Raw genomic sequence first — 22828 nt, 5'->3', positions numbered from 1 at the left:
GACAAGTCCCATCAACCCCATCCCTTCTGTCCCCGCCACCCACCTCGTAACAAATGACCTGTCTCTTCATGGCCACACACAGACAGATGAGGGAGTTGTTTCGGACAGGGCCGGACACCAGCGCTGTGCAGCCCTTGGTCTCGGCCAGCTTGTAGGAGTCCATCTCCCGTCCGTCCAGCGCAGCCATGGGGAAGAGGCGGACGTGGCGGTTACGACCGGAGATGACCGCTAGGAGCTGCTCCTGGGGGACCAGGTCGATGTGGTAGACCTTCTTATTGTCTCCCACACGGGTGATCTCTGTTAGGTCAGGAGGGGGGAGAGAGAGCGAGTTGTCAAAAATACCTTTCCACTGTGATAGCCAATATGTGGTGAGCATTCTACTGCAAAATGGGTGAAGTGCATCAGGCGGGTGGGTGCAAAAGTCTTACCATCTTTGGTGACATGGATAACATAAAGGCCTTCCTCGTTGCCCAGGGCAACACGCTCGTGATCTGAAGAGATAACATCAAGAGGACGTTTGATTCAGAGTATACTGCAGAGTTAGGTAACAAGGTGCATAAAGTATGTCCTGATCTGTTCTGCAGTAGAACATGCAATGGCTGTATACTACAAACTCTTAATGAGACGGATACAGAAAGGAGTTTTTTCCTACAATTACTTGATTACTACATGGCCAAAATAAAGAGGCAGCCTGTGTGTGAGTCTCCCCTTCACCTACCTATAATAGCAGCGGACTGTGTGGTCTTGATGAGCGGTAGCGTGCTGTCGTAAGCCTCTTTGGGCACATAGACAAAGCGCTCCTTCAGCTTGTTCTTCTTGAGGATGCGGTGCAGCTCACTGAGAAGCCCCACCCACTTGTTCCTCTCGTGGTCGGTGTCCGCCAGGATCAGGATGGACGGCTTGTGACTGGAGGAGGCGGACAGCTGGGAAGCAGTCACCTGGAGGGGTCAGAGGTTAGGGGTAGTGCGAGGTGAGGGCTTTCGGAATGGCCTCCCACAACAATTTTGAAGCATTGTTAAACCCTGAGAAATCTGAAGACTGGAATAGGCTGGGGAGTAAATGTATGAATGCATAAATGCATGTATTCAAAAATCATGAAAGGCTAACCCTGAATATACATGGGATGTCCTTGCGGCTGGCGTGAATGACATCAGATGCCATAACAGAGCTGACTGAAAACTCCTCATCCCTGGAAAACAAAGGAGGGAGAAAGTGTGAGAGAGAGAGGGGAGAGGCAAAGAGATAGGGGAGTGATTGACTCAATCAAATAAAGGACTAAACCCAGAAGTAATTCTAATAAGTAGCCATTTCTCTCTGAGACTAAGGGAGTTGTAGTTCAGACAGAGCTCAGGTCGTAGTCCTTGTCAGTCTCACCTCATGTCTATTGCCACGTTCAAAACAACTGGGAACTGAAAAAAAACTAGCTCCGACTGGGAAAAATCGATTTGAACGGTCATCCAACTCGGGAACTCTGGCCTCTTTCTAGAGCTCCGACTTTCCGACCTGAAGATCACTGATGTCATATACTGATGACCTCGTATTTTTCAGAGTTCCCAGTTGTTTTGAACGCGGCATATGACCTGACTGACCACCACACTGGGCTTTGTGGCCCTGCCCTTGCCCAGCTATGGGAGTGGTAGTTCAGACAGAGCTCAGGTTGTAGTCCTTACCTCATGTCTATGACCTGACTGACCACCACACTGGGCGTTGTGGTCTTGCCCTCTCCCAACTCGTACAGGAAGAGCTTGAAGTCACACACTACGGCCACTGCCCGCTGCCAACCCTTCTTCACCCCTGTTGGCTTGGGCACCTGGGAACACACACAGAGACACACACACTTTAGTCTCACGATAGACCCAACCTAGTATTGACAGTGGTAAACAACCACTGTATTTGGAAGCTACTGGTTGTGCAGGCTTTTGTTCCAGCCCAGCACTACATATTTTATTATACACACACCATTAACAGGCAAACCTCACAAACACACACAGGTCAGACTCTTATGATATAGACGTCAAACGTACAAGGTAAGATTTCATTTTAAATGTGCACTTTAATTCACTTATTCTACCAGGAAATGTCAACCAAATGTTGTTAAAAGAGTGCATAAACAAACACAATCTTCTGTGTCATACGTACTCTGACGTGTCCCTCATAGGCTGTGCCGATGCCCCTCTGAGGGTCAATGCCCAGCGGCCCCTTGGTCTGGTCATGTGGCACGGGGCACACTGCTGGAGCCTTGTCAGCACACGTCACGTGGCATGAGAAGTTACACACTAAAGGACCAGACAGGAGAGAATAAGGAGTTTATATCCATTTTATATCTAGCACCAAAAGAGACAGTGTACTCCCACCTCAAGTCTAGTCCTACCCCACTCCTCCTGCTCTCATTCTAGTCTCCTGCCTTCCATCTCAGTTTCCCTCCCTCCCTTTCCGCAAATCCCAGTCTTCCTTCCTTTATCCCTCTCTCCTCATTCTCCCATCTTTGTCTTCCTCCCGCTCTCCTCCTCCCTTTCTATCGCTCTCTCTCCTCTCATTGTACCTTCGCAGGTGCAGCCCTGGCGGATGAGTCCCACCATGAGAGAGGTGCACTGGTTACACTTGGTTGGAGCACTGAAGGACTTCACCACAAACTGGTGGGCTTTGGGCTGCAGGGGACAAACAAAGGAGAACAGAGGGCCGGTCAAAACACATAGGACTAATACGGACGTTTTATTGAAATACAGCAACAGTTTGTTTATTTAAATACAGCAACTGGTCTTCGTCGGGTCCATGGGATTGACATTAAGCATTGACCGAGATTTAAACAGCAGAACAGTATTTGGGAAGCCAAAAAGGATGTCAGGTCTTACCTTGGGTGATGAGCGGCCGATACTACCATACCCTCCTGATCGCATGGTGGGGGTCTGGACTGGTCGTGGGGGGTGGTCTATCAACTGGAGGGTGGGGAGAAGACAGAGAAAGATTTGAGTACAGCACAATATATACCTCGTATTTATTTTATTTCCGGAAAACCATCCCTTAGCGATTAAGAACAGTCTAAGATGAGGCATAATATAAGTTGAGGGTCAAAGTTCAGAAGTTAGAGTTCACCTCTATAGGCTCCACGTCGCTGGCCATGGAGGGCGACCGTGAGCGAGACTTGAGCTGGGACTTGGAGTCCTCGCCTCTGGATGGAGTGTTGGAGGGAGTGAAGTTATCCACCGAGTCCAACTGGAGAAAGGGATGAGAGAGAGAGAGACAAATAAAGAAAGGTGGGTTCCAGGACATAGAAACAGGTTGTGAGGGAGTTGGTAGAAAGTAAGGAAGCCAAGAGGGACCAGAAAGCACCATCCATGCTTAGAGTAAAAAGCAAGAAATCGATTCAACCAGGTAGATGTAAAGTATTATAGAGGTAAATGGAGATTATAGTCGTAGTAGAGCTAGGACTGACCAATCCATTGGTAAACGGTCATTAGGAAGCCTACAGGTTGGACCACAAACCCATGAACCATGCACATGACACGAGCGCTACACATACAGTGCATTCGGAAAGTATTCAGACCCCTTGACCTTTTCCACATTTTGTTACGTTACAGCCTTATTCTAAAATGGATTCAATAAAAATAAATCCTCATCAATCTACACACAATACCCCATAATGACAAAGCGAAAACAGGTTTTTAGACATTTTTGCAAATGTATTAAAAATAAAAAACAGAAATACCTTATTTACATAAGTATTCAGACCCTTCACTATGAGACTCGAAATTGAGCTCAGGTGCATACTGTTTCCATTGATCATCCTTGAGATGTTTCTACAACTTGATTGGAGTCCACCTTTGGTAAATGAAATTGATTGGACATGATTTGGAAAGGCACACACCTGTCTATATAAAGTCCCACAGTTGACAGTGCATGTCAGAGCAAAAACCAAGCCATGAGGTCGAAGGAATTGTCCGTAGAGCTCCGAGACAGGATTATGTCGAGGCATAGATCTGGGAAAGTTACCAAAACATGTCTGCAGCATTGGAGGTCCCTAAGAACACAGCGGCCTCCATCATTCTTAAATGGAAGAAGTTTGGAACCACCAACACTCTTCCTAGAGCTGGCCGCCCGGCCAAACTGAGCAATCGGGGGAGAAGAGCCTTGGTCAGGGAGGTGACCAAGAACCCAATGGTCACACTCTGACAGAGCTCCAGAGTTCCTCTGTGGAGATGGGAGAACCTTTCAGAAGGACAACCATCTCTGCAGCACTCCACCAATCAGGCCTTTATGGTAGAGTGGACAGACAGAAGCCACTCCTCAGTAAAAGGTACATGACAGCCCACTTGGAGTTTGCCAAAAGGCACCTAAAGGACTCTCAGATCATGAGAAACAAGATTCTCTGGTCTGATGAAACCAAAATTGAACTCTTTGGCCTGAATGCCAAGCGTCACGTCTGGAGGATACCTGGCACCATCCCTACGGTGAAGCATGGTGGTGGCAGCGTCATACTGTGGGGATGTTTTTCAGTGGCAAGGACTGGGAGACCAGTCAGGATCGAGGGAAAGATGAACGGAGCAAAGTACAGCAGATCCTTGATAAAAACCTGCTCCAGAGCGCTCAGGAACTCAGACTGGGGTTCACCTTCCAACAGGACAATGACCCTAAGCACACAGCCAAGACAATGCAGGAGTGGCTTCGGGACAAGTATCTGAATGTCCTTGAGTGGCCCAGCCAGAGCCCAGACTTGAACCCGATCGAACATCTCTGGAGAGACCTGAAAATAGCTGTGCTCCCCATCCAACCTGACAGATCTTGAGGGGATCTGCAGAGAAGAATGGGAGAAACTCCCCAAATACAGGTGTGCCAAGCTTGTAGCATCATACCCAAGAAGACTCGAGGCTGTAATCGCTGCCAAAGGTGCTTCAACAAAGTACTGAGTAAAGGGTCTGAATATTTATGCAAATGTCATATTTCAATTTTTTTTTTTTTATAAATTAGAAAACATTTCTAAAAACCTGTTTTTGCTTTGACATTATGGAGTATTGTGTGTAGACTGATTTTTTTTTTTTAAAGCAATTGTACAATAAGTCTGTAACATAACAAAATGTGGAAAAGTCAAGGGGTCTGAATAATTTCCGAATGCACTGTAACCCATTGACCATGCTGACTGTAGCCACGAGGTACACGAGCACAGCCATACACCATACATTTGGTTTGGGGAAATCCACAAAGCCACTTGGAGGATAACAACAACTGCAGTAAATGCACACATATACACTACTGTAGTTTACTGGAGGACTACAGTGCAGGCCATACACCCATACATACACCATGCCTTAAAAGCAAAGACAAATACAATAAAAGACTCCTTGGAAGGATGCATCTGATTTAACTTTTTTGAAAGTCCAAATGGTGCTTTTTCCACAAAGCCCCATGCATAAGAACCGACACAACACACACACACACACACAATACATTCCCATTCATGCAACAGACACAGTTAAGATTCAGAGGGTGATTGGGCACAGACAAAATAACAAGCACAGAACTGCTGCTTAGCTTACACGTCTGCCTTTGCTAGTTGGCCCAACGGATGGAGAGCGCTTCAGTGGGGGGAGGGAGAGAGGGATAGAAAAATGGAAAGATGTCAACATTGAGAAGTCTGAAGTGGCTCTTAAATAGGTCACATAAAAAGGAATGGTAGCCTATCTATTTGCTGAGGATGTCCTTTCCACATTGCACTGAAGGACACTGCCTGGATTGGGTAATATCTGTCTACGTCCCAAATAGCACTCTATTCCCTACATAGTGCACTACTTTGACTACAGCCCCTGATCAAAAGTAGTGAATAGGGTGCGATATGGGACAGAGTCTCTAGGACTAATAGGGGAACTCATGATGGTACTACCAGTGTGGAAGGGAAGCTCACTACAGAGTATTAAACAGTATGTTCTGTAGTGTCTGGACTCAAAGCCAAGTAGCCATGGATGACATCAAACAATGTCTGTATACTAAGTGGGAGGAATCGGCTCATTATACAAACATTCTTTCAAGTCTTGACTAAAAGCCAAGGAGCCCAAACTCTGCTGCTGCAAACCCCACTCACGCAATGGCTATTTTCCGTTTCTCCCCCTTTTCCTGAAGTGAGCATTTTCTCACATGGATTTAACAATGGTGGAAACTCCCTCTAGCCAATTCTTATATCAACCCTATGCTTTTAAATGGATGACGCGGAGTGTGCAAGTGCACAATTTGGAAGAAGGGTGGAAAATTGGGATGTAGCCAAAGACTGGGTATGCCACTGATCCAAAACTACATTCACAGAAGACTCATTGGCTAGTAGGCTTATCTACTCACACAGGACTAGCTATGATGCTCACAGATACACACACAGGCGAACACAGAGAGGTATGGTTCACTCACTCACACAAACACTGGATCAAATCACATCACCACACTCTTTCTGAGGCCACTAGCTTATAGTCTATCTACAGTCTAGAGCTCCACACCCGTCGGCCCAACAGAAACTTACGTCTTCCCAAAACTCAATTAAAGAGGATGAGGATGAGGATAAAGAGTCCTGACGGAGCAGAACATGAAAGCAAGTAGAACCAAATAAAAACAAGATGTGAAATATTTACACAAATGAAAGAAATACAATTAATAAAATAAAATGAATGTTCTGAACAAAATCAATGTTTAAAAAAAAAAGTGAAGGAAGACACTGTCACTCAACAACAGAAGAGAGGTCTTTAAACATTTCCTCTAATCTTTAAACAAGTCAGAGACCGTGGAATTTAGAACAGATTATTAAAAGCCTTCCTGTCTGTAAAGTGCGAGGGATGGCTACTTACATCGAACTGGTCCAAGGCTGAGGTGGGGGCGTTGAGGAAGGCCAGAAAAGAGTTCTGGGAGTCCTGGTGCTTCACACCTACACAAAACAACCATACCAGAGACCAGAATCACATCACCATGCTGTCCTAAATGCAGCACAGAGAAAGTAGAAAACCATTGCGCTCTCCCAGTTTCATACATTGAAAGTTTCTTAGTTGGTGCTTAAGACCAGTTATTCCATACATAGAAAAACTAAAAGGTCGGCACTCAAAAATAATTGATAGTGTGGAGAGGAGAAACATAGGTCAGAGGTGATGGTTCCAGTCTCACCCCTGCGCAGGCGGAGCTCCTCCGTCTCCTTCTTCAGCCTCTCTATCTCAGCTAGCAGGTCCTGGTTCTTAGTGTCCGACTCCTGCAGCTTACTGAGGAGAGAGGAGGATGGATGAGCCAGAGAATGTCAACAATGCCAAATCAAATCACACAAGCGTAACAGAGCAATGGTTTAGGTGCACGCTCTCGACTGATTGCAATGTACTGCACTAGAATGTGCCCGATATCCCATGTTCCCTTTTTGAACAATAACGATTTTCTAAGTCTCAGTGTAGTTCTTAGACTAAGTAAGAACTTAAAGGTAGAAGGAAGTAAGTAAGAGCAGCAGTGGTCGTACCACTCAGTGGAGATGTTGGAGGCCTTGACTTTGTTCAGTTCGTCCTGGATGGTCTGTTTGGCTCTGATCTCAGCGTCCAGTGCAGACTGCAGCTCCAGACGGGCCGACATGTCCAGCTTAGCAAACCTCCGCACCTTCCACGGCATGTCCTGCTGTAGTGGGGAAAGGAGGGAGAGAGAGGAGAGTGAAAGGAACATAAATGACGAAGGGTAAGTTCAATGCAGATGTGAGGAGAGAGGTACAGATGTGCTTGCGTGTGCGTGTGTGTGTGTGTGTGTGTGTGTGTGTGTGTGTGTCTCACCGTGGCCCTGGCACCCAGGCTGGTGTTTCTCAGTCCCTCCAGCTCCTCCGTCATCTTAGTGGCCAGAGCCTGGAGGTAGCCTCGTGCATCCTTCTCATCGCTCACCCTGGAACACACACACATTACACACAAACAGAGAACACATTCACTGACATCATTATACAAACACACACACACACACCCTGTAGGAAGCCCCACCCTGTAGGTAGTACACAAACTCGTTGGCCGTGTAACACAGTCAATAAATACAGGTATATGAGCAGCCCTCACAATTAACTCACAAACCACAGTATCTGTTACATACGTTATCATCATATCCAAACTGTCACTTTAACTGGACTACAAGATTACAATACGGTTACGATAACTTGCCATTACACTGTATTGAGTATTAGACTAAGAATGTATGCCAAATGGCACCCTATTCCCGATATAGTGCACTGCGTTTCCCAAAATAGTGCACTATAAAGGAATAGGATGCCAGTTGGGACTCAGCCTACATAGGCCCAGAGCCAGAGTTCTGTGTACATACTGTGGACATAGAGGGTTCTGAACCTTCCTTGCCAGTACATACACATTTCCCCCACTAGGGGTCTCTATGGTCCATACAGGAGCTCTGGTCGTCACTAGTTACCACAGTCTTAACCCTAACCTCAACCACAGTGCTAACCTTATGCCTAACCCTAACCTTACATTAAAACCAAAAAGCATATTTTGGTTTTTATGATTTTTTACAATATTGCCAATATGTGCTATCTAGTGGAAACCAGGTTTCTCCTACTGCAGTGTCCTGGAGTGGCAGGCAGGGGGCACCACTCACCATTGTATCAGTTCAGTGTTGCAGTGTGTGTGTGTGTGTGTGTGTGTAAGCATGTGTGTGTGCGCACGTGCATGTATGTCCTGTATGTCTCTCCACCCCTCACCACTGTATGATCTCAGTGATCTGGGCCTCCCAGTGAGCAACGCTCTCCTTCTTGTCAGCCAGCTCCCTCATCTCCTCCTCCAGCTGTCTGTTGCTGCTGCTCAGCTTCTCAAACATGGAGGTCAGCTAGAGGAGAGAGGAGAGGAGAGGAGAGAGGGCAACACAAAGTCAATCAGAGCCATAGATATTATACAGAGTTTGGCAACCTCAGCAGATATTGCGATTTAACTTTAATTTGAGACATGTTGCGCCAGAGTTTCAAGGGTATGACAGGGTGGGGAAAGGCAGGGCAGGGTTGGAGAAGGGGAAAGAGGGACAGAGAGAGGGGAGAAAAGGTTAGGGTAGGAGGTAAGAAAGTTAGGGAAGGGAGAGGGGGCATAAAAAGAGGGGACAGGGTACAGGGGAAGGGTAAAAGAAGAGGGGAGAGAAGGGCAGGCCAGGGGGGATCCCAACAAAGGGTAGGGTGGGTAGAGAGAAGAGAGAGAGGGGGAGGAGGGCAGGGAGGTGGAAAGAGGGGCTCACTAGTCATCTATATAATACATTATGATCGATGATGTCATAAGTGCTGATCCTAGCCCTCGTTGCAACAACTGGCCATTTATAAATACATGTAGCTAGCTTGGTAATTATAACCTACTTGACAGTTGCAGAGGGAGTGTGTTTTAGCGTAATGGTTTGACAGTAGGAAATTATTACTGGGCATATTGCAAAAAAGTGGCAAGTAGGTTGTTGGTTGATATAGGACCAGCAAAACAATGGTAAGTGCAAGCTAACATGGACCCAGAGTTATAATACACAGTTTGAAGGATAATTTAAACAGGCTAAACATAATTTGTTGACATTTCTGCATTTATTTCAGAACGAAAACAGCTAGCTTTAGACAAAAAAATAAATAAAAAATAAACATCTCATCATTCACAGAAAAAAAAATACGTTATAATCTGATCCCTGTGTTCTGGCTTTCATGCTGAAAGCATGTGAAACAGAATAGTGCACTACTTTTGACCAGTCCCCTATGCGCCCTGGTCAGAAGTGATGCACTACCAATGGAATAGGGTGTAATTTGGGACGCGGCCAATGATATGTGCTTCTCCCTATTCCTCCAGGTTGTGCATGTGTTCAGGAAGTGTTGGGGAATGTTCCCTATTTTCCACATGCACCCTGGGTGCTATCAACTTCAAGGCATTGCTTTATACTTAATATGCAATACCACATATACAAACATTACTTTTAATATGATACGTCAGAACTCCTACAAAAGTATTTTGTTTGGGAACTTCCATTTCTCATTCCCATTTTTCCCACTTCCAAAGTCAATAGTTTGGGATCCAACGGGCCGTTCCATTTGCGTGTGTAGGAGACCGTGGTTTGAAAGTGGATATAGATGAACAGTGATTATATTGGCTTTGCCAAGAGAGAAGGGTGGAGGTGGGGGGAGTCATATGATGCGAGAATTGGGATGTGTGTGTGAAAGGGTTACCTCAGGTCAGGGCAGTGTGTGTGTGTGTGTGTGTGTGTGTGTGTATAACATCTCACCTTGTCCAGTTCACTGGAGAGCTTCTTGTTCTCCTCTGTCAAAATGACCCTCTCCCTCTCGTACTTCTGCTTGTACTCCGTCTCAAACTCTTCACGTTCGCTTTGGCTGCACACACACACACACACAAGAGACCGACACACACATTCAGATGATCCATCATCACTTACACACACACACATCAATCACACACTATGCCTGCTATTCAGAGCAAGGTCCGAAGATTACACTCATAGGCCAGATAAGGTGTTTTGAGACAAAGACCAGTCAGATATGCCCTATTAATCTCAACCACATTAATACTGTTAAAGAGACTTTCCAGGGGCCAGATCTGCATCCCAAATGGCATCCCATTCCCTATGGGCCATGGTCAAAAGTAGTGCACTAAATAGGGAAGAGGGTGCCATTTGGGACGCTCCCCAGTTTGAACTAGGCAAGCCAGGGATGCTAAGCTGGAGGGTAGAAAAACAACATCTTATAGCTTTATATTTCTCCAGTGTCAGTCTGTATTAGGTGTCGTTAGCTTAGAGAAATGTTGCTTCTTGGACAGAGGCAGAGGGGGATAACACCAGCTAGATCTAAGGGCCTCTAAGACATGAACAAGGGCCTTCTCAGGAGCTAAGTCAGAAGAGAGAAGGTAACTAATGTTAAACTACACTGTGAGTACAGCACAGTAGAGGCCAGGGTGAAGTAACTTTAACCATGTTTACCTCGTATAAACCTCGCTGGAAAGAAGATGACGAGTACACTGTCAGGTAAGTACTACTACAGAGAGACAGTAACTGTCCTACTGAATATGTCAACTCTATAGGCCCGTTTCCCAGTCCCAGATTAATAAACCTATTACTGGACTAAAAAGTACTTTCAATGGAAATGTTCAAGTAGATAGACAAACAACGGCAGTTAGATCTAAGGAACTCTAAGACATGTACAAGAGTCTTCTCAGGAGCAAGGTCACAATAGGAGGTAGGGTTGTCATGATACCAGTATCGTGATACTCAGATGGATCTTAGCAAGGAACATGAAGAATTGAAGGGGACTTAATATCTTAAGGAAAACCGTTCTTAACTGCCTTTTGTTGTCACATGTTTATTTCCCAAGCTTTAGCACACAATATTTGACATAAAGCAGGTTTTTAAAGGAGCAAAGAGTTTAGTCTGCTTGGTGGTTTTTTGCCATGGAAAATGTTTATACCATGACACTGCTATGGTGACAGTCCTAATAGGAGGTATCTAAGATCTAACTACACTGTGAGCACAGTAGAGTCCAGGGTGAAGTAACTTTGACCAAGTTTACCTCGTATAACCCTCGCTAGAAAGAAGGGGAAGAAAACAGTCGGGCATGTATAGTATGTCTCCATTTACTACAAAGAGTTTTGACCAGAACCATGAATGCTTTGTCTAGGTCTGTAAATTGACTGTCCTATATGTCAATTTTATAAGTCTATGAGTGTTGTGGATATCCAAATTTAGTAAGGCGGTAACGCACATAACCCATGACACACACAAAGAAATACATATGTAGACAGACAAGACAAACACACGCACCTCTCCCTGCGCGTCTTATCCAGTTTGTCCTTGAGGACCAGGATCTCCTTCTGCAGGGTGAGCTGCTGTCCCTCTGCGTCGCGGAGCTCCTTGCGGAGGCCCTTGAGCTCGTTGGCGTGCTGCGCCTCCCTCCTGCTCAGCTCCTCCTCGTAGAACACGGTCTTCTTCTCCAGGTCGGCACGCAGCTTCCCCACCTCCTGGCTCTGGTCCGAGCCCACCACCGAAGCTGATGGCCCCACCTGCTTCTAGTTCAGGGGAAGAGAGGAGTTAGCCACATACACACAACAAGGGGTGTGTTCATTAGTGCACGCCGGAGCGAAACGTTTTGCAATGGAAAAGTTTGCTTCCCTTTGGTTCCTAGTGAATACACCCAATGTGTGTGTGTTTTGTGTGTAACAGTATTGCTTCCGTCCCTGTCCCTGTTCCTGTTCCGGATTGGGCTCAAACCAGGGACCCTCTGAACACATCGAGAAGTGTCATCCATGAAGTAGCGCTTTCAGTCGCGCCACAAAACAACGACTTCTAGGTCTCAGAGTGAGTGACGCCGTCGATTGAACGCTACGCTAACTAGCTAGCCATTTCACATTGCCTACATGTGCGTCTCTGACTACAAGTCGCTCTCGCTACTCCTGAGTGGCGCAGTGGTCTAAGGCACTGCATCGCAGTGCTAACTGTGCCACTAGAGATCCTGGTTCGAATCCAGGCTCTGTCGCAGCCGGCCGCGACCGGGAGACTCATGGGCGGCGCACAATTGGCCCAGCGTCGTCCAGGGTAGGGGAGGGAATGGCCGGCAGGGATGTAGCTCAGTTGATAGAGCATGGCGTTTGCAACGCCAGGGTTGTGGGTTCGATTCCCACGGGGGGCCAGTATAAAAAAAAAAATGTATTCACTAACTGTAAGTCGCTCTGGATAAGAGCGTCTGCTAAATGACTAAAATGTAAATGTAAAATGATAAGAGCGTCTGCTAAACGGCTAAAATGTGATTACATCTGTGAAGATCTGAACATGAGCAACAGAGAGTGAGAGAAATAAATAAAAAAATAATAAGAGAATGATGAGTTACATCTTCTAGAAAGGGTAAGAGAATGATGAGTTACGTCTTCTAGAAAGGGTAAGAGAATGATGAGTTACGTCTTCTAGAAAGGGTAAGAGAATGATGAGTTACGTCTTCTAGAAAGGGTAAGAGAATGATGAGTTACGTCTTCTAGAAAGGGTAAGAGAATGATGAGTTACGTCTTCTAGAAAGGGTAAGAGAATGATGAGTTACGTCTTCTAGAATGGGTAAGAGAATTATGAGTTACGTCTTCTAGAAAGGGTATCTGTGTGTGTGTTAGTGTGTGTGTGTTAGTGTGTGTGTGTGTGTGTTAAGAGGTCTTCACGGATCCACCTGTACCCGAATACCCGAGACCCGATACGGAATTTAAAAGTTAAAGGTGAAGGATAGGCTACAACGACCAAGAGCCAACAGGCAGGCTGCTACTTTATATTCTGAATGGAGTTGTTGTTTGTAACTGTGTAGGACGAGAAAGCGCATGCAGACTCAATTAGCCTAGCTAGCTGCTAGCTAGATAGCTTAACTAGCTTCTCCCTGTTTGATGCAGTCAAGAAAGGTACTACGTAATCATATTGCATGATAAATAACCTAGCTATGGCAGCTATTAATCTACTATAGAGCAAGTTGGCTTGGTTGGTTGCCGTCTCTCCCTCATTCCTCCCCGCATTCCTCCCTCCTTTATCAGCCTAAAATCATTTCTTCTCCCCACCGGATCGGACTGGGACTGGATCTGATCAGGTCTATACGGAACGGGTCTAGTTGTCCGCGGGTCCATTTGGAACGGGTCTCTATATTTTACAAATTAATTTATGCATATCAGGTCCGGATGGGAAAGCCCCAGGTCCATTTCGGAACGGGTCCAACGTTTTGGACCTGTGAAGGCCTCCAGTGTGTGCTACCTTGAGTCCGTCCAGCTCCTCCTCTAGCTGTCTGCAGTACTGCTCTGATCGTTCTCTCAGCTTCCTCTCCTTCTGAGAGTCTGCGGTCTGCGCCTCGGACTGGGCCTCCATCTGAGACACATCCAGCAAGGGGTTAATGCACGCACACACACACACACACACAGTAGAAGCCAACACACAGATCTTCCTTCACGTAGACATGCACACACTAACTACCATAAACTTAACAGGTAAAAAACATCCAACAGACAGACACACCAATACCTCGAAGAACCACAGGAATCACGCGACTACTCTACCTCCTTCTTGGCCCTCTCGGCCTTGCGCACCTCCAGCCGTAGAGCCTCCACCTTCTGGGACAAACCCTCCATCTCCTCCTCCTTGTCCCGGAGCTGGCGGCCCAGGCGCTGCTTGGTTGATCTGAGGTCAGTCAGACGCTCGTTGAGCTCGGAGAACTCCTGCATGGCCAGCTTCCTCTGGCTGTGGGCTTCTTTCAACTCCTTAGACTGACTCTTCATCTTCTCACTGGCCTCCATTAAGTCCTATAGGGAATGAGGGTTAGGGTTAGTGGCTGATACTGAGTGACTGGGAGTAACACCCAGGTGGGTGCTATATGTTGTATCGAGACCTAGGGAAGCCACACACCGACACACCAACACCCAGACCCACCTTGTGCAGGTCGTCCCTCTCCAGGTTGAGGCTCTTCATCTGTTTCTCCAGGCTCCTGATGTGTTTGGATGAGTCCTCCATTTCTCGACGGGCTGACGTAGCTTCCTCCAACTTCTGCTCCAGTTGACCTGAGTCTAACACACACACACACACACACACACACATTACCCACATTACAGAGGGTCAATGTTGTTATACACAACTTTATCCAATATGCATTACATATGATGTATGTTTTTGGTCATTATATATTTCATTGTACAGGTCATTGACTATGCAATTGCCATAATGAACCTGGCTGTTTACTGTATGCATTATGGATTGCCAGTTATTATGTCTTCCTAGTCATTACTGTCTATCTTTCCATTATGTATGCACTTGCCCATTATGTATAATGTATTTCCAGTCCGACTGACCTGGCTGGAATTTGTTTGTGTTCTACTACACAGTCAAATCTTTACAGTTGAATGTTTACCTGCGATCTGTTTCTTGAGGATGTCAATCTCAGTCTTCAGACTCCTGATCTCCACCTCCTTGCTAGAGGGGACGGGTGCTGGTCCTTCTCCTGACGCGTGCTGCAGGGCCTGGACTGTCTGGGTCGACTCTGGAAGAGGAACGAGGAGAGGGTAAGGAGAGGAGGAAAGGAGAGTGTGAAAGTACTAGAGAGACGGTGTGTAAATTAAACATCTGGAGAGTGGCCTGGATGAGGAGGAGACAGGTTAAAGAATGATTTTTTAGCCTTGAGACAATTGAGACATGGATTGTGTATGTGTGCAATTCAGAGGGTGAATGAGCAAGACAAAATATTTAAGTTCCTTTGAACGGGGTGTGGTAGTAGGTGCCAGGCGCACCGGTTTGTGTCAAGAACTGCAACGCTTCTGGGTTTTTCACAGTTTCCCGTGTGTATGAAGAATAGTCCACCACCCAAAATATATCCAGTCAGCTTGATACAACTGTGGGAAACATTGGAGTCAACATGGGCCAGCACCCTGTGGAACGCTTTCGACACCTTGTAGAGTCCATGCCCCAGACGAATTGAGGCTGTTCTAAGAGGAAAAGGGGGGAGTCTCCAACTCAATATTCGTAATGTTTTGTACACTCAGTGTATATGTGCGTCAATGTGTGTACCTAGCAGCTTGCGGCTGAGCTCGGTCTTCTCCTGCTCCAGACGTCGTATCCTCCTCTCATAGGCCTCGGTGGCCAGACTCTCCTCCAGACTGCGCTGGACACACACATCCATCTGGGCCGGACCCGAACCGCCTGACTCCCTCAGACAGCCCCGGTCAGACAGGGTACTGAAGGGGGGGAGAAAGAGGAGAGAGAGAGGGGGAGAGAAAGTGAGGGGAAAGAAAGGAGAGAGAGAGGGAGTGAGAGAGAGAGAGAGAGAGCAAGGGGGGAGAGAGAAAAACCACTATTAACAAACCATTAGCCTTCAGGCTAGGATAAGATGACAATCAGATGATTCAATAGTTTCTCACTGGTGGGAAATTGAGTGCTAGTTTAAGTGTGGAATGAGGTTAGATCAGATGATAGAAAAGTAGGAGTGAAGTAGCCTGGTCCCAGATCTGATTGTGCTGTATAGTCCATGCTCAGAACAACCATAGGGGTTGGCAAGACAGCACAAACAGATCTGGGACCAGGCTAGCAGTGAGGATGTATTTTTATGTATGCTGTATCTATTAACAAAGCTGTGGAAGTAAACGTTGTAACTGAAGACAAATTGCTGTTTAGCGGCCACTCACCATTTACTTGTGTAGGTGAAGCCTACGAAGGGCAGGTGGTGTCCAGAGAAGGCCGTGTGAGAGGGAGGGGGCATCGTCTCCTGACACAACACAAAACACATTTGATTAAAACACACCTCAACAACATTGCAGACCGATGAGAGAGATGAAGGAGCAATAAAAGATGGAAACAGAGACGGAAAGCTGAGAATAAGAAAGACTCTTTAAGTCTTGATGTAGTCCCATAAAGAGAGACTTACCGAGTTCTTGAGACAGTCGTCGTCCACGTCAAAGTTGGATGTGTCTGTGGGGCTGCTGACTTCTGGTATGTAGGGGGCCTCGCACGTACGGATGTTGTCCCAGTCAATGCCTGACAGGAATGACACAAATTGGCATTACAGTTTCGTACTGTTATATTTATCATAATATACCGTTTCTTATTGTCGTTTAAAATCGTATCACTACCGTCTAGTCTCACTTCAACGGCAATCATCACGATGAAAGCAGCCATCGTAATTTCATCTTGATGATTGGAGTTAGACAGAGTTATCGCGATAATAGACAAAGTTATACAGACAAGAGTTAACGCGATATAGACAGTTAATGCGATACAGACAGAGCTCCCTCAAACGGTTTCAAGCCCTACCAGAGAAGAAGGGGTGAGATTTGAAGTCCTCGATGCCGTTCTGGCCCAGGCGGTGCTCCCGGCTGCAGATGAGGCGTCGGATTAGGTCCTTGGCGTCTTCGGACACGTCCGTCATCTGCAGGGGGAACTGGAAACGCTCCTGGGGACCCGGTTGAGGGAGGAGGGAAAGGAGTCAGAATAATGAGGATATGTCCCTAATGGTACCTTATTCCCTATTTAGTGCAGTACTTTTGACCAGGGAATAGGGTACCATTTGGGATGCATCCTAAATATATTGTTTGCGTAAAGTTGTCAAATCTTTCTATTTCTAGTTTATTTTTACTGATCATGCATGTTCCGCTATTGCAGTAGACAGCAGTATAGTTCTATACTGTTTGCATAATAACATTTACATAATTATTTTCCCGTTTCATTAATTTATTTGTGTACATGGCCCTTGACAAAGAAGCATAGTACATATATACACTGCTCCAAAAAATAAATGGAACACTTAAACAACACATCCTAGATCTGAATGAATGAAATCATATTTTTAAATACTTTTTTCTTTACATAGTTGAATGTGCTGACAACAAAATCGCACAAAAATTATCAATGGAAATCAAATTTATCAACCCATGGAGGTCTGGATTTGGAGTCACCCTCAAAATTAAAGTGGAAAACCACACTACAGGCTGATCCAACTTTGATGTAATGTCCTTAAAACAAGTCAAAATGAGGCTCAGTAGTGTGTGTGGCCTCCACGTGCCTGTATGACCTCCATACAACGCCTGGGCATGCTCCTGATGAGGTGGCGGATGGTCTCCTGAGGGATCTCCTCCCAGACCTGGACTAAAGCATCCGCCAACTCCTGGACAGTCTGTGGTGCAACGTGGCGGTGGTGGATGGAGCGAGACATGATGTCCCAGATGTGCTCAATTGGATTCAGGTCTGGGGAACAGGCGGGCCAGTCCATAGCATCAATGCCTTCCTCTTGCAAGAACTGCTGACACACTCCAGCCACATGAGGTCTAGCATAGTCTTGCATTAGGAGGAACCCAGGGCCAACCGCACCAGCATATGGTCTCACAAGGGGTCTGAGGATCTCATCTCGGTACCTAATGGCAGTCAGGCTACCTCTGGCGAGCACATGGAGGGCTGTGCGGCCCCCCAAAGAAATGCCACCCCACACCATGACTGACCCACCGCCAAACCGGTCATGCTGGAGGATGTTGCAGGCAGCAGAACGTTCTCCACAGCGTCTCCAGACTCTGTCACGTCTGTCACATGTGCTCAGTGTGAACCTGCTTTCATCTGTGAAGAGCACAGGGCGCCAGTGGCGAATTTGCCAATCTTGGTGTTCTCTGGCAAATGCCAAACGTCCTGCACGGTGTTGGGCTGTAAGCACAACCCCCACCTGTGGACGTCGGGCCATCATACCACCCTCATGGAGTCTGTTTCTGACCGTTTGAGCAGACACATGCACATTTGTGGCCTGCTGGAGGTCATTTTGCAGGGCTCTGGCAGTGCTCCTCCTGCTCCTCCTTGCACAAAGGCGGAGGTAGTGGTCCTGCTGCTGGGTTGTTGCCCTCCTACGGCCTCCTCCACGTCTCCTGATGTACTGGCCTGTCTCCTGGTAGCGCCTCCATGCTCTGGACACTACGCTGACAGACACAGCAAACCTTCTTGCCACAGCTCGCATTGATGTGCCATCCTGGATGAGCTGCACTACCTGAGCCACTTGTGTGGGTTGTAGACTCAGTCTCATGCTACCACTAGAGTGAAAGCACCGCCAGCATTCAAAAGTGACCAAAACATCAGCCAGGAAGCATAGGAACTGAGAAGTGGTCTGTGGTCACCACCTGTGGAACCACTTCTTTATTGGGGGTGTCTTGCTAATTGCCTATAATTTCCTCCTGTTTTCCATTGCACAGATTATTGTCAATCAGTGTTGCTTCCTAAGTGGACAGTTTTAATTTCGCAGAAGTGTGATTGACTTGGAGTTACATTGTGTTGTTTAAGTGTTCCCTTTATTTTTTTGAGCAGTGTATATATACACACACACTACCGGTCAAAGGTTTTAGAACACCTACTCATTCAAGGGTTTTTCTTTATTTTTACTATTTTCTACATTGTAGAATAATAGTGAAGACATCAAAACCATGAAATAACACATATGGAATCATGTATTAACCAAAAGTGTTAAACAAATCAAAATATATTTTATATTTGAGATTCTTCAAATGGCAATCCTTTGCCTTGATGACAGTTTTGCACACTCTTGGCATACTCACAACAAACTTCAATGCATTTCAATTAACAGGTGTGCCTTCTTAAAAGTTAATTCGTGGAATTTCTTTCCTTTTTAATGCGTTTGAGCCAATCAGTTATGTTGTGACAAGGTAGGGGGGGTATACAGAAGATAGCCCTATTTGGTAAAAGACCAAGTCCATATTATGGCAAGGACAGCTCAAATAACCAAAGAGAAATGACAGTCCATCATTACTTTAAGACATGAAGGTCAGTCAATACGGAACATTTCAAGAACTTTGAAAGCTTCTTCAAGTGCAGTCGCAAAACCCATCAAGCGCTATGATGTTCATTAGAGTTACCAGCCTCATAAATTGCTGCCCAAATAAATGCTTCACAGAGTTCAAGTAACAGACACATCTCAACATCCACTGTTCAGAGGAGACTGTGTGAATCAGGCCTTCATGGTCGAATTGCTGCAAAGAAACTACTACTAAAGGACACCAATAAGAAGAAGAGACTTGCTTGGGCCAAGAAACACAAGCAATGGACATTAGACCGGTGGAAATGTGTCCTTTGGTCTGGAGTTCAAATTTGAGATTTTTGGTTCCAACCGCTGTGTCTTTGTGAGACGCGGTGTGGGTGAACGGATGATCTCCGAATGTGTATTTCCCACCGTAAAGGGTGCTGGTGACACTGTCTGTGATTTATTTAGAACTCAAGGCACACTTAACCAGCATGGCTACCACAGCATTCTGCAGCGATACGCCATCCCATCTGGTTTGGGCTTAGTGGGACTATCATTTGTTTTTCAACAGGACAATGACCCAACACACCTCCAGGCTGTGTAAGGGCTATTTTACCAAGAAGGAGAGTGATGGAGTGCTGCATCAGATGACCTTATTATTATTATTATGACCTGGCCTCCACAATCCCCAGACCTCAACCAAATTTGAGAATCACCACTCTCGACGGGTCTGACCTAGAGTATGTGGACAACTACAAATACCTAGGTGTCTGGTTAGACTGTAAACTCAACTTCCAGACTCACATAAAGAATCTCCAATCCAAAGTTAAATCTAGAATCGGCTTCCTATTTCGCAACAAAGCCTCCTTCACTCATGCTGCCAAACATGCCCTCGTAAAACTGACTATCCCTACCGATCCTTGACTTCGGCGATGTCATTTACAAAATAGCCTCAACACTCTACTCAGCAAATTGGATGTAGTCTATCACAGTGCCATCCGTTTTGTCTCCAAAGCCCCATACACTACCCACCACTGTGACCTGTACGCTCTTGTTGGCTGGTCCTCACTACATGTTCATCGTCAAACCCACTGGCTCCAGGCCATCTATAAATCACTGCTAGGCAAATCCCCGCCTTATCTTAGCTCATTGGTCACCATAGCAGCACCCACCCGTAGTCTGCGCTCCAGCAGGTATATCTCACTGGTCATTCCCAAAGCCAACACCTCCTTTGGCCGCCATTCCTTCCAGTTCTCTGCTGCCAATGACTGGAACGAATTGCAAAAATCTCTGAAGCTGGAGACTCTTATCTCCCTCAATAACTTTAAGCATCAGTTGTCAGAGCACCTTACCGATCACTGCACCTGTACACAGCCCATCTGAAATTAGCCCACCCAACTACCTCATCCCTATATTGTTATTTATTTTGCTCTTTTGCACCCCAGTATCTCTATTTGCACATAATCTCTTGCACATCTAGCATTCCAGTGTTAATACTATTGTAATTATTTTTCACTATAGCCTATTTATTGCCTTACCTCCATAACTTGCTACATTTGCACACACTGTATATATATTTTCTGTTGTATTTTTGACTTTATGTTTTTTACCCCATATGTAACTCTGTGTTGTTTTTATTGCACTGCTTTGCTTTATCTTGGCCAGGTCGCAGTTGTAAATGAGAACCTGTTCTCAACTGGCTTACCTGGTTAAATAAAGGTGAAATAAAAAATAAAAAAAATAAAAATTGAGATGGTTTGGGATGAGTCGGAACGCAGAGTGAAGGAAAAGCATCCTTCAAAACTATTGGAAAAGCATTCCAGGTGAAGCTGGTTGAGAGAATGCCAAGAGCGTGCAAAGGGTGGCTATTTAAAGAATCTCAAATATGAAATATATTTTGATTTGTTTAACACTTTTTCGGTTACTACATGATTCCATATGTGTTATTTCATAGTTTTGATGTCTTCACTATTATTCTACAATGTAGAAAATAGTAAAAATAAAGAAAAACCCTTGAATGAGTAGGTGTTCTAAAACTTTTGACCGGTAGTGTATATATATATATTTTTGTTTCATATAGCCCATGCATGTTTCTCCTATTGCAGTAGAAAGCAGTATAGTTCTATGCAAGATGGTTTGATGCACACACTTAAGGCATTCTTTCAGCCAATATGGCTGCCGGGTGAAGGTATAGTTGAAAGGTGATGGAAAGGGAGAGGGGGCAGAGTTAGGAAGGTAGAGCGGAGTGGTTTGGAGTCAGGATAGGCTGAAACTAACTATGAACAGACCTGGGGTCGTATGTATCAATCGTCTCAGAGTAGTGCTAATCTAGGATCAGGTCCCATCTGTCCATATAATCTCATTCATTATGATCTAAAAGGCTAAACTGATCTTAGACCAGCATTCCTATTCTAAATCGCTTGATACATCCATCCCCTGAACAGAACATACTCAAACTTTAACGACAAACACTCAGACCCAGTCCCAAATTGACCCCAAGCGACCTACCCCCTATGCGCTTGTGGAGATCTGAGAGGAATCTAGAAGTGCATAGGGGGTAGGGAATAGGGGTCCATTTGGGACTGGGCAATCAGACCCCCAAAAATAAACACTCACAGCAGCACCTAACTCCTCCTGTCGGACGATGGAAAGGAGAAAGGAGAAGCAAGGGGTAGAGAAGAAGGAAGAGTTGAACGCTTTGTTGTCAGAAAGAATAAAACTAACTCTATGAAACAGAAAGTACCTAGAACATACAAATTCAAACTTCAGCCTAACACCAAAGACTCCAACAACACCTAAACAATCACACTTGTCTTGAACAAAGGTTTGAATAAAAAAAAAATGTCTTATTCAAGATGGGTTTTGGTACAATAAGTACAATGTCATTACAAGTCACTATCAGCCACTAACCAGCCCTCCTCACCTTGTGGTTCATGATCTTGCCGTAGGTCTCCACCAGTGACTCTGCATAGAAGGGGGTCTCCCCATAGAGCATCTCGTACATGCACACTCCCAGGGACCACCAGTCACATTCAGGACCATACTTCCCCTTCCCATCCTCCATCGCCTGCAGGATCTCCGGAGAGATGTAGTCCGGGGTCCCCACGGCAACCGACGACTGGACCTGAGGGAGACCAGGCACAGGAGATTAATCGATTAGTGAGTGGATGGATGGATGACATGAGGGATCAACCATATAAATAATATAATACTTTATTTACAGTGCCTTGAGAAAGTATTCATACCCCTTGATTTATTCCACATAATGACAAAGTGAAAACATGTTTTTAGAAACATGGATGCACAAATATTAATACCCCTTTGCTATGACACTCCAAATTGAGCTCAGGTGCATCCAATTTCCTTTGATCATCCTTGAGATGTCACTACAACTTGATTGGAGTCCACCTGTGGCTCATTCAATTGTTTGGACATGACTTAGAAAGAAACACACCTGTCTATATACTGTCAGGTCTCATTGTTGACAGTGCATGTCAGAGCAGAAACTAAACCATAAAGTCCAAGAAACTGTCCGTAGATCTTCGAGATAGAATTGTGATAAGGCATACAGTATATCTGGGGAAGGGTATA

General features: G+C 45.6%; 1 protein-coding gene across 5 annotated transcripts in view; it reads right to left on the bottom strand.

The window, feature by feature from the left end:
- Window positions 1–22828, bottom strand: part of LOC121552305 (serine/threonine-protein kinase MRCK alpha) — an 87599-nt gene that overhangs the window by 9497 nt on the left and 55274 nt on the right. For 2 of the 5 annotated variants that reach the window (XM_041865106.2, XM_041865110.2), the window contains exons 7-33: window positions 22161–22361; window positions 21854–21871; window positions 16762–16900; window positions 16376–16485; window positions 16137–16216; window positions 15523–15689; window positions 14870–14998; window positions 14395–14528; window positions 14025–14267; window positions 13726–13836; window positions 11773–12017; window positions 10228–10333; window positions 8693–8817; window positions 7770–7875; window positions 7469–7620; window positions 7132–7223; window positions 6822–6898; window positions 5532–5570; window positions 3094–3213; window positions 2853–2936; window positions 2543–2648; window positions 2140–2276; window positions 1671–1810; window positions 1108–1189; window positions 719–938; window positions 429–491; window positions 44–297 (exon numbers count right to left, since the gene is read on the bottom strand). In XM_041865106.2, coding sequence (XP_041721040.2) covers window positions 44–297; window positions 429–491; window positions 719–938; window positions 1108–1189; window positions 1671–1810; window positions 2140–2276; window positions 2543–2648; window positions 2853–2936; window positions 3094–3213; window positions 5532–5570; window positions 6822–6898; window positions 7132–7223; window positions 7469–7620; window positions 7770–7875; window positions 8693–8817; window positions 10228–10333; window positions 11773–12017; window positions 13726–13836; window positions 14025–14267; window positions 14395–14528; window positions 14870–14998; window positions 15523–15689; window positions 16137–16216; window positions 16376–16485; window positions 16762–16900; window positions 21854–21871; window positions 22161–22361 — 3480 coding nt within the window. The remainder of the gene's footprint in view (window positions 1–43; window positions 298–428; window positions 492–718; window positions 939–1107; window positions 1190–1670; window positions 1811–2139; window positions 2277–2542; window positions 2649–2852; window positions 2937–3093; window positions 3214–5531; window positions 5571–6821; window positions 6899–7131; window positions 7224–7468; window positions 7621–7769; window positions 7876–8692; window positions 8818–10227; window positions 10334–11772; window positions 12018–13725; window positions 13837–14024; window positions 14268–14394; window positions 14529–14869; window positions 14999–15522; window positions 15690–16136; window positions 16217–16375; window positions 16486–16761; window positions 16901–21853; window positions 21872–22160; window positions 22362–22828) is intronic. The other 3 variants (XM_041865107.2, XM_041865111.2, XM_041865109.2) reach the window with 2 other exon arrangements.

Source organism: Coregonus clupeaformis, chromosome 36, assembly GCF_020615455.1.
Source record: "Coregonus clupeaformis isolate EN_2021a chromosome 36, ASM2061545v1, whole genome shotgun sequence".
NCBI classification, from domain to species: domain Eukaryota; kingdom Metazoa; phylum Chordata; class Actinopteri; order Salmoniformes; family Salmonidae; genus Coregonus; species Coregonus clupeaformis.
This window is presented reverse-complemented; position numbering and strand designations above follow the sequence as displayed.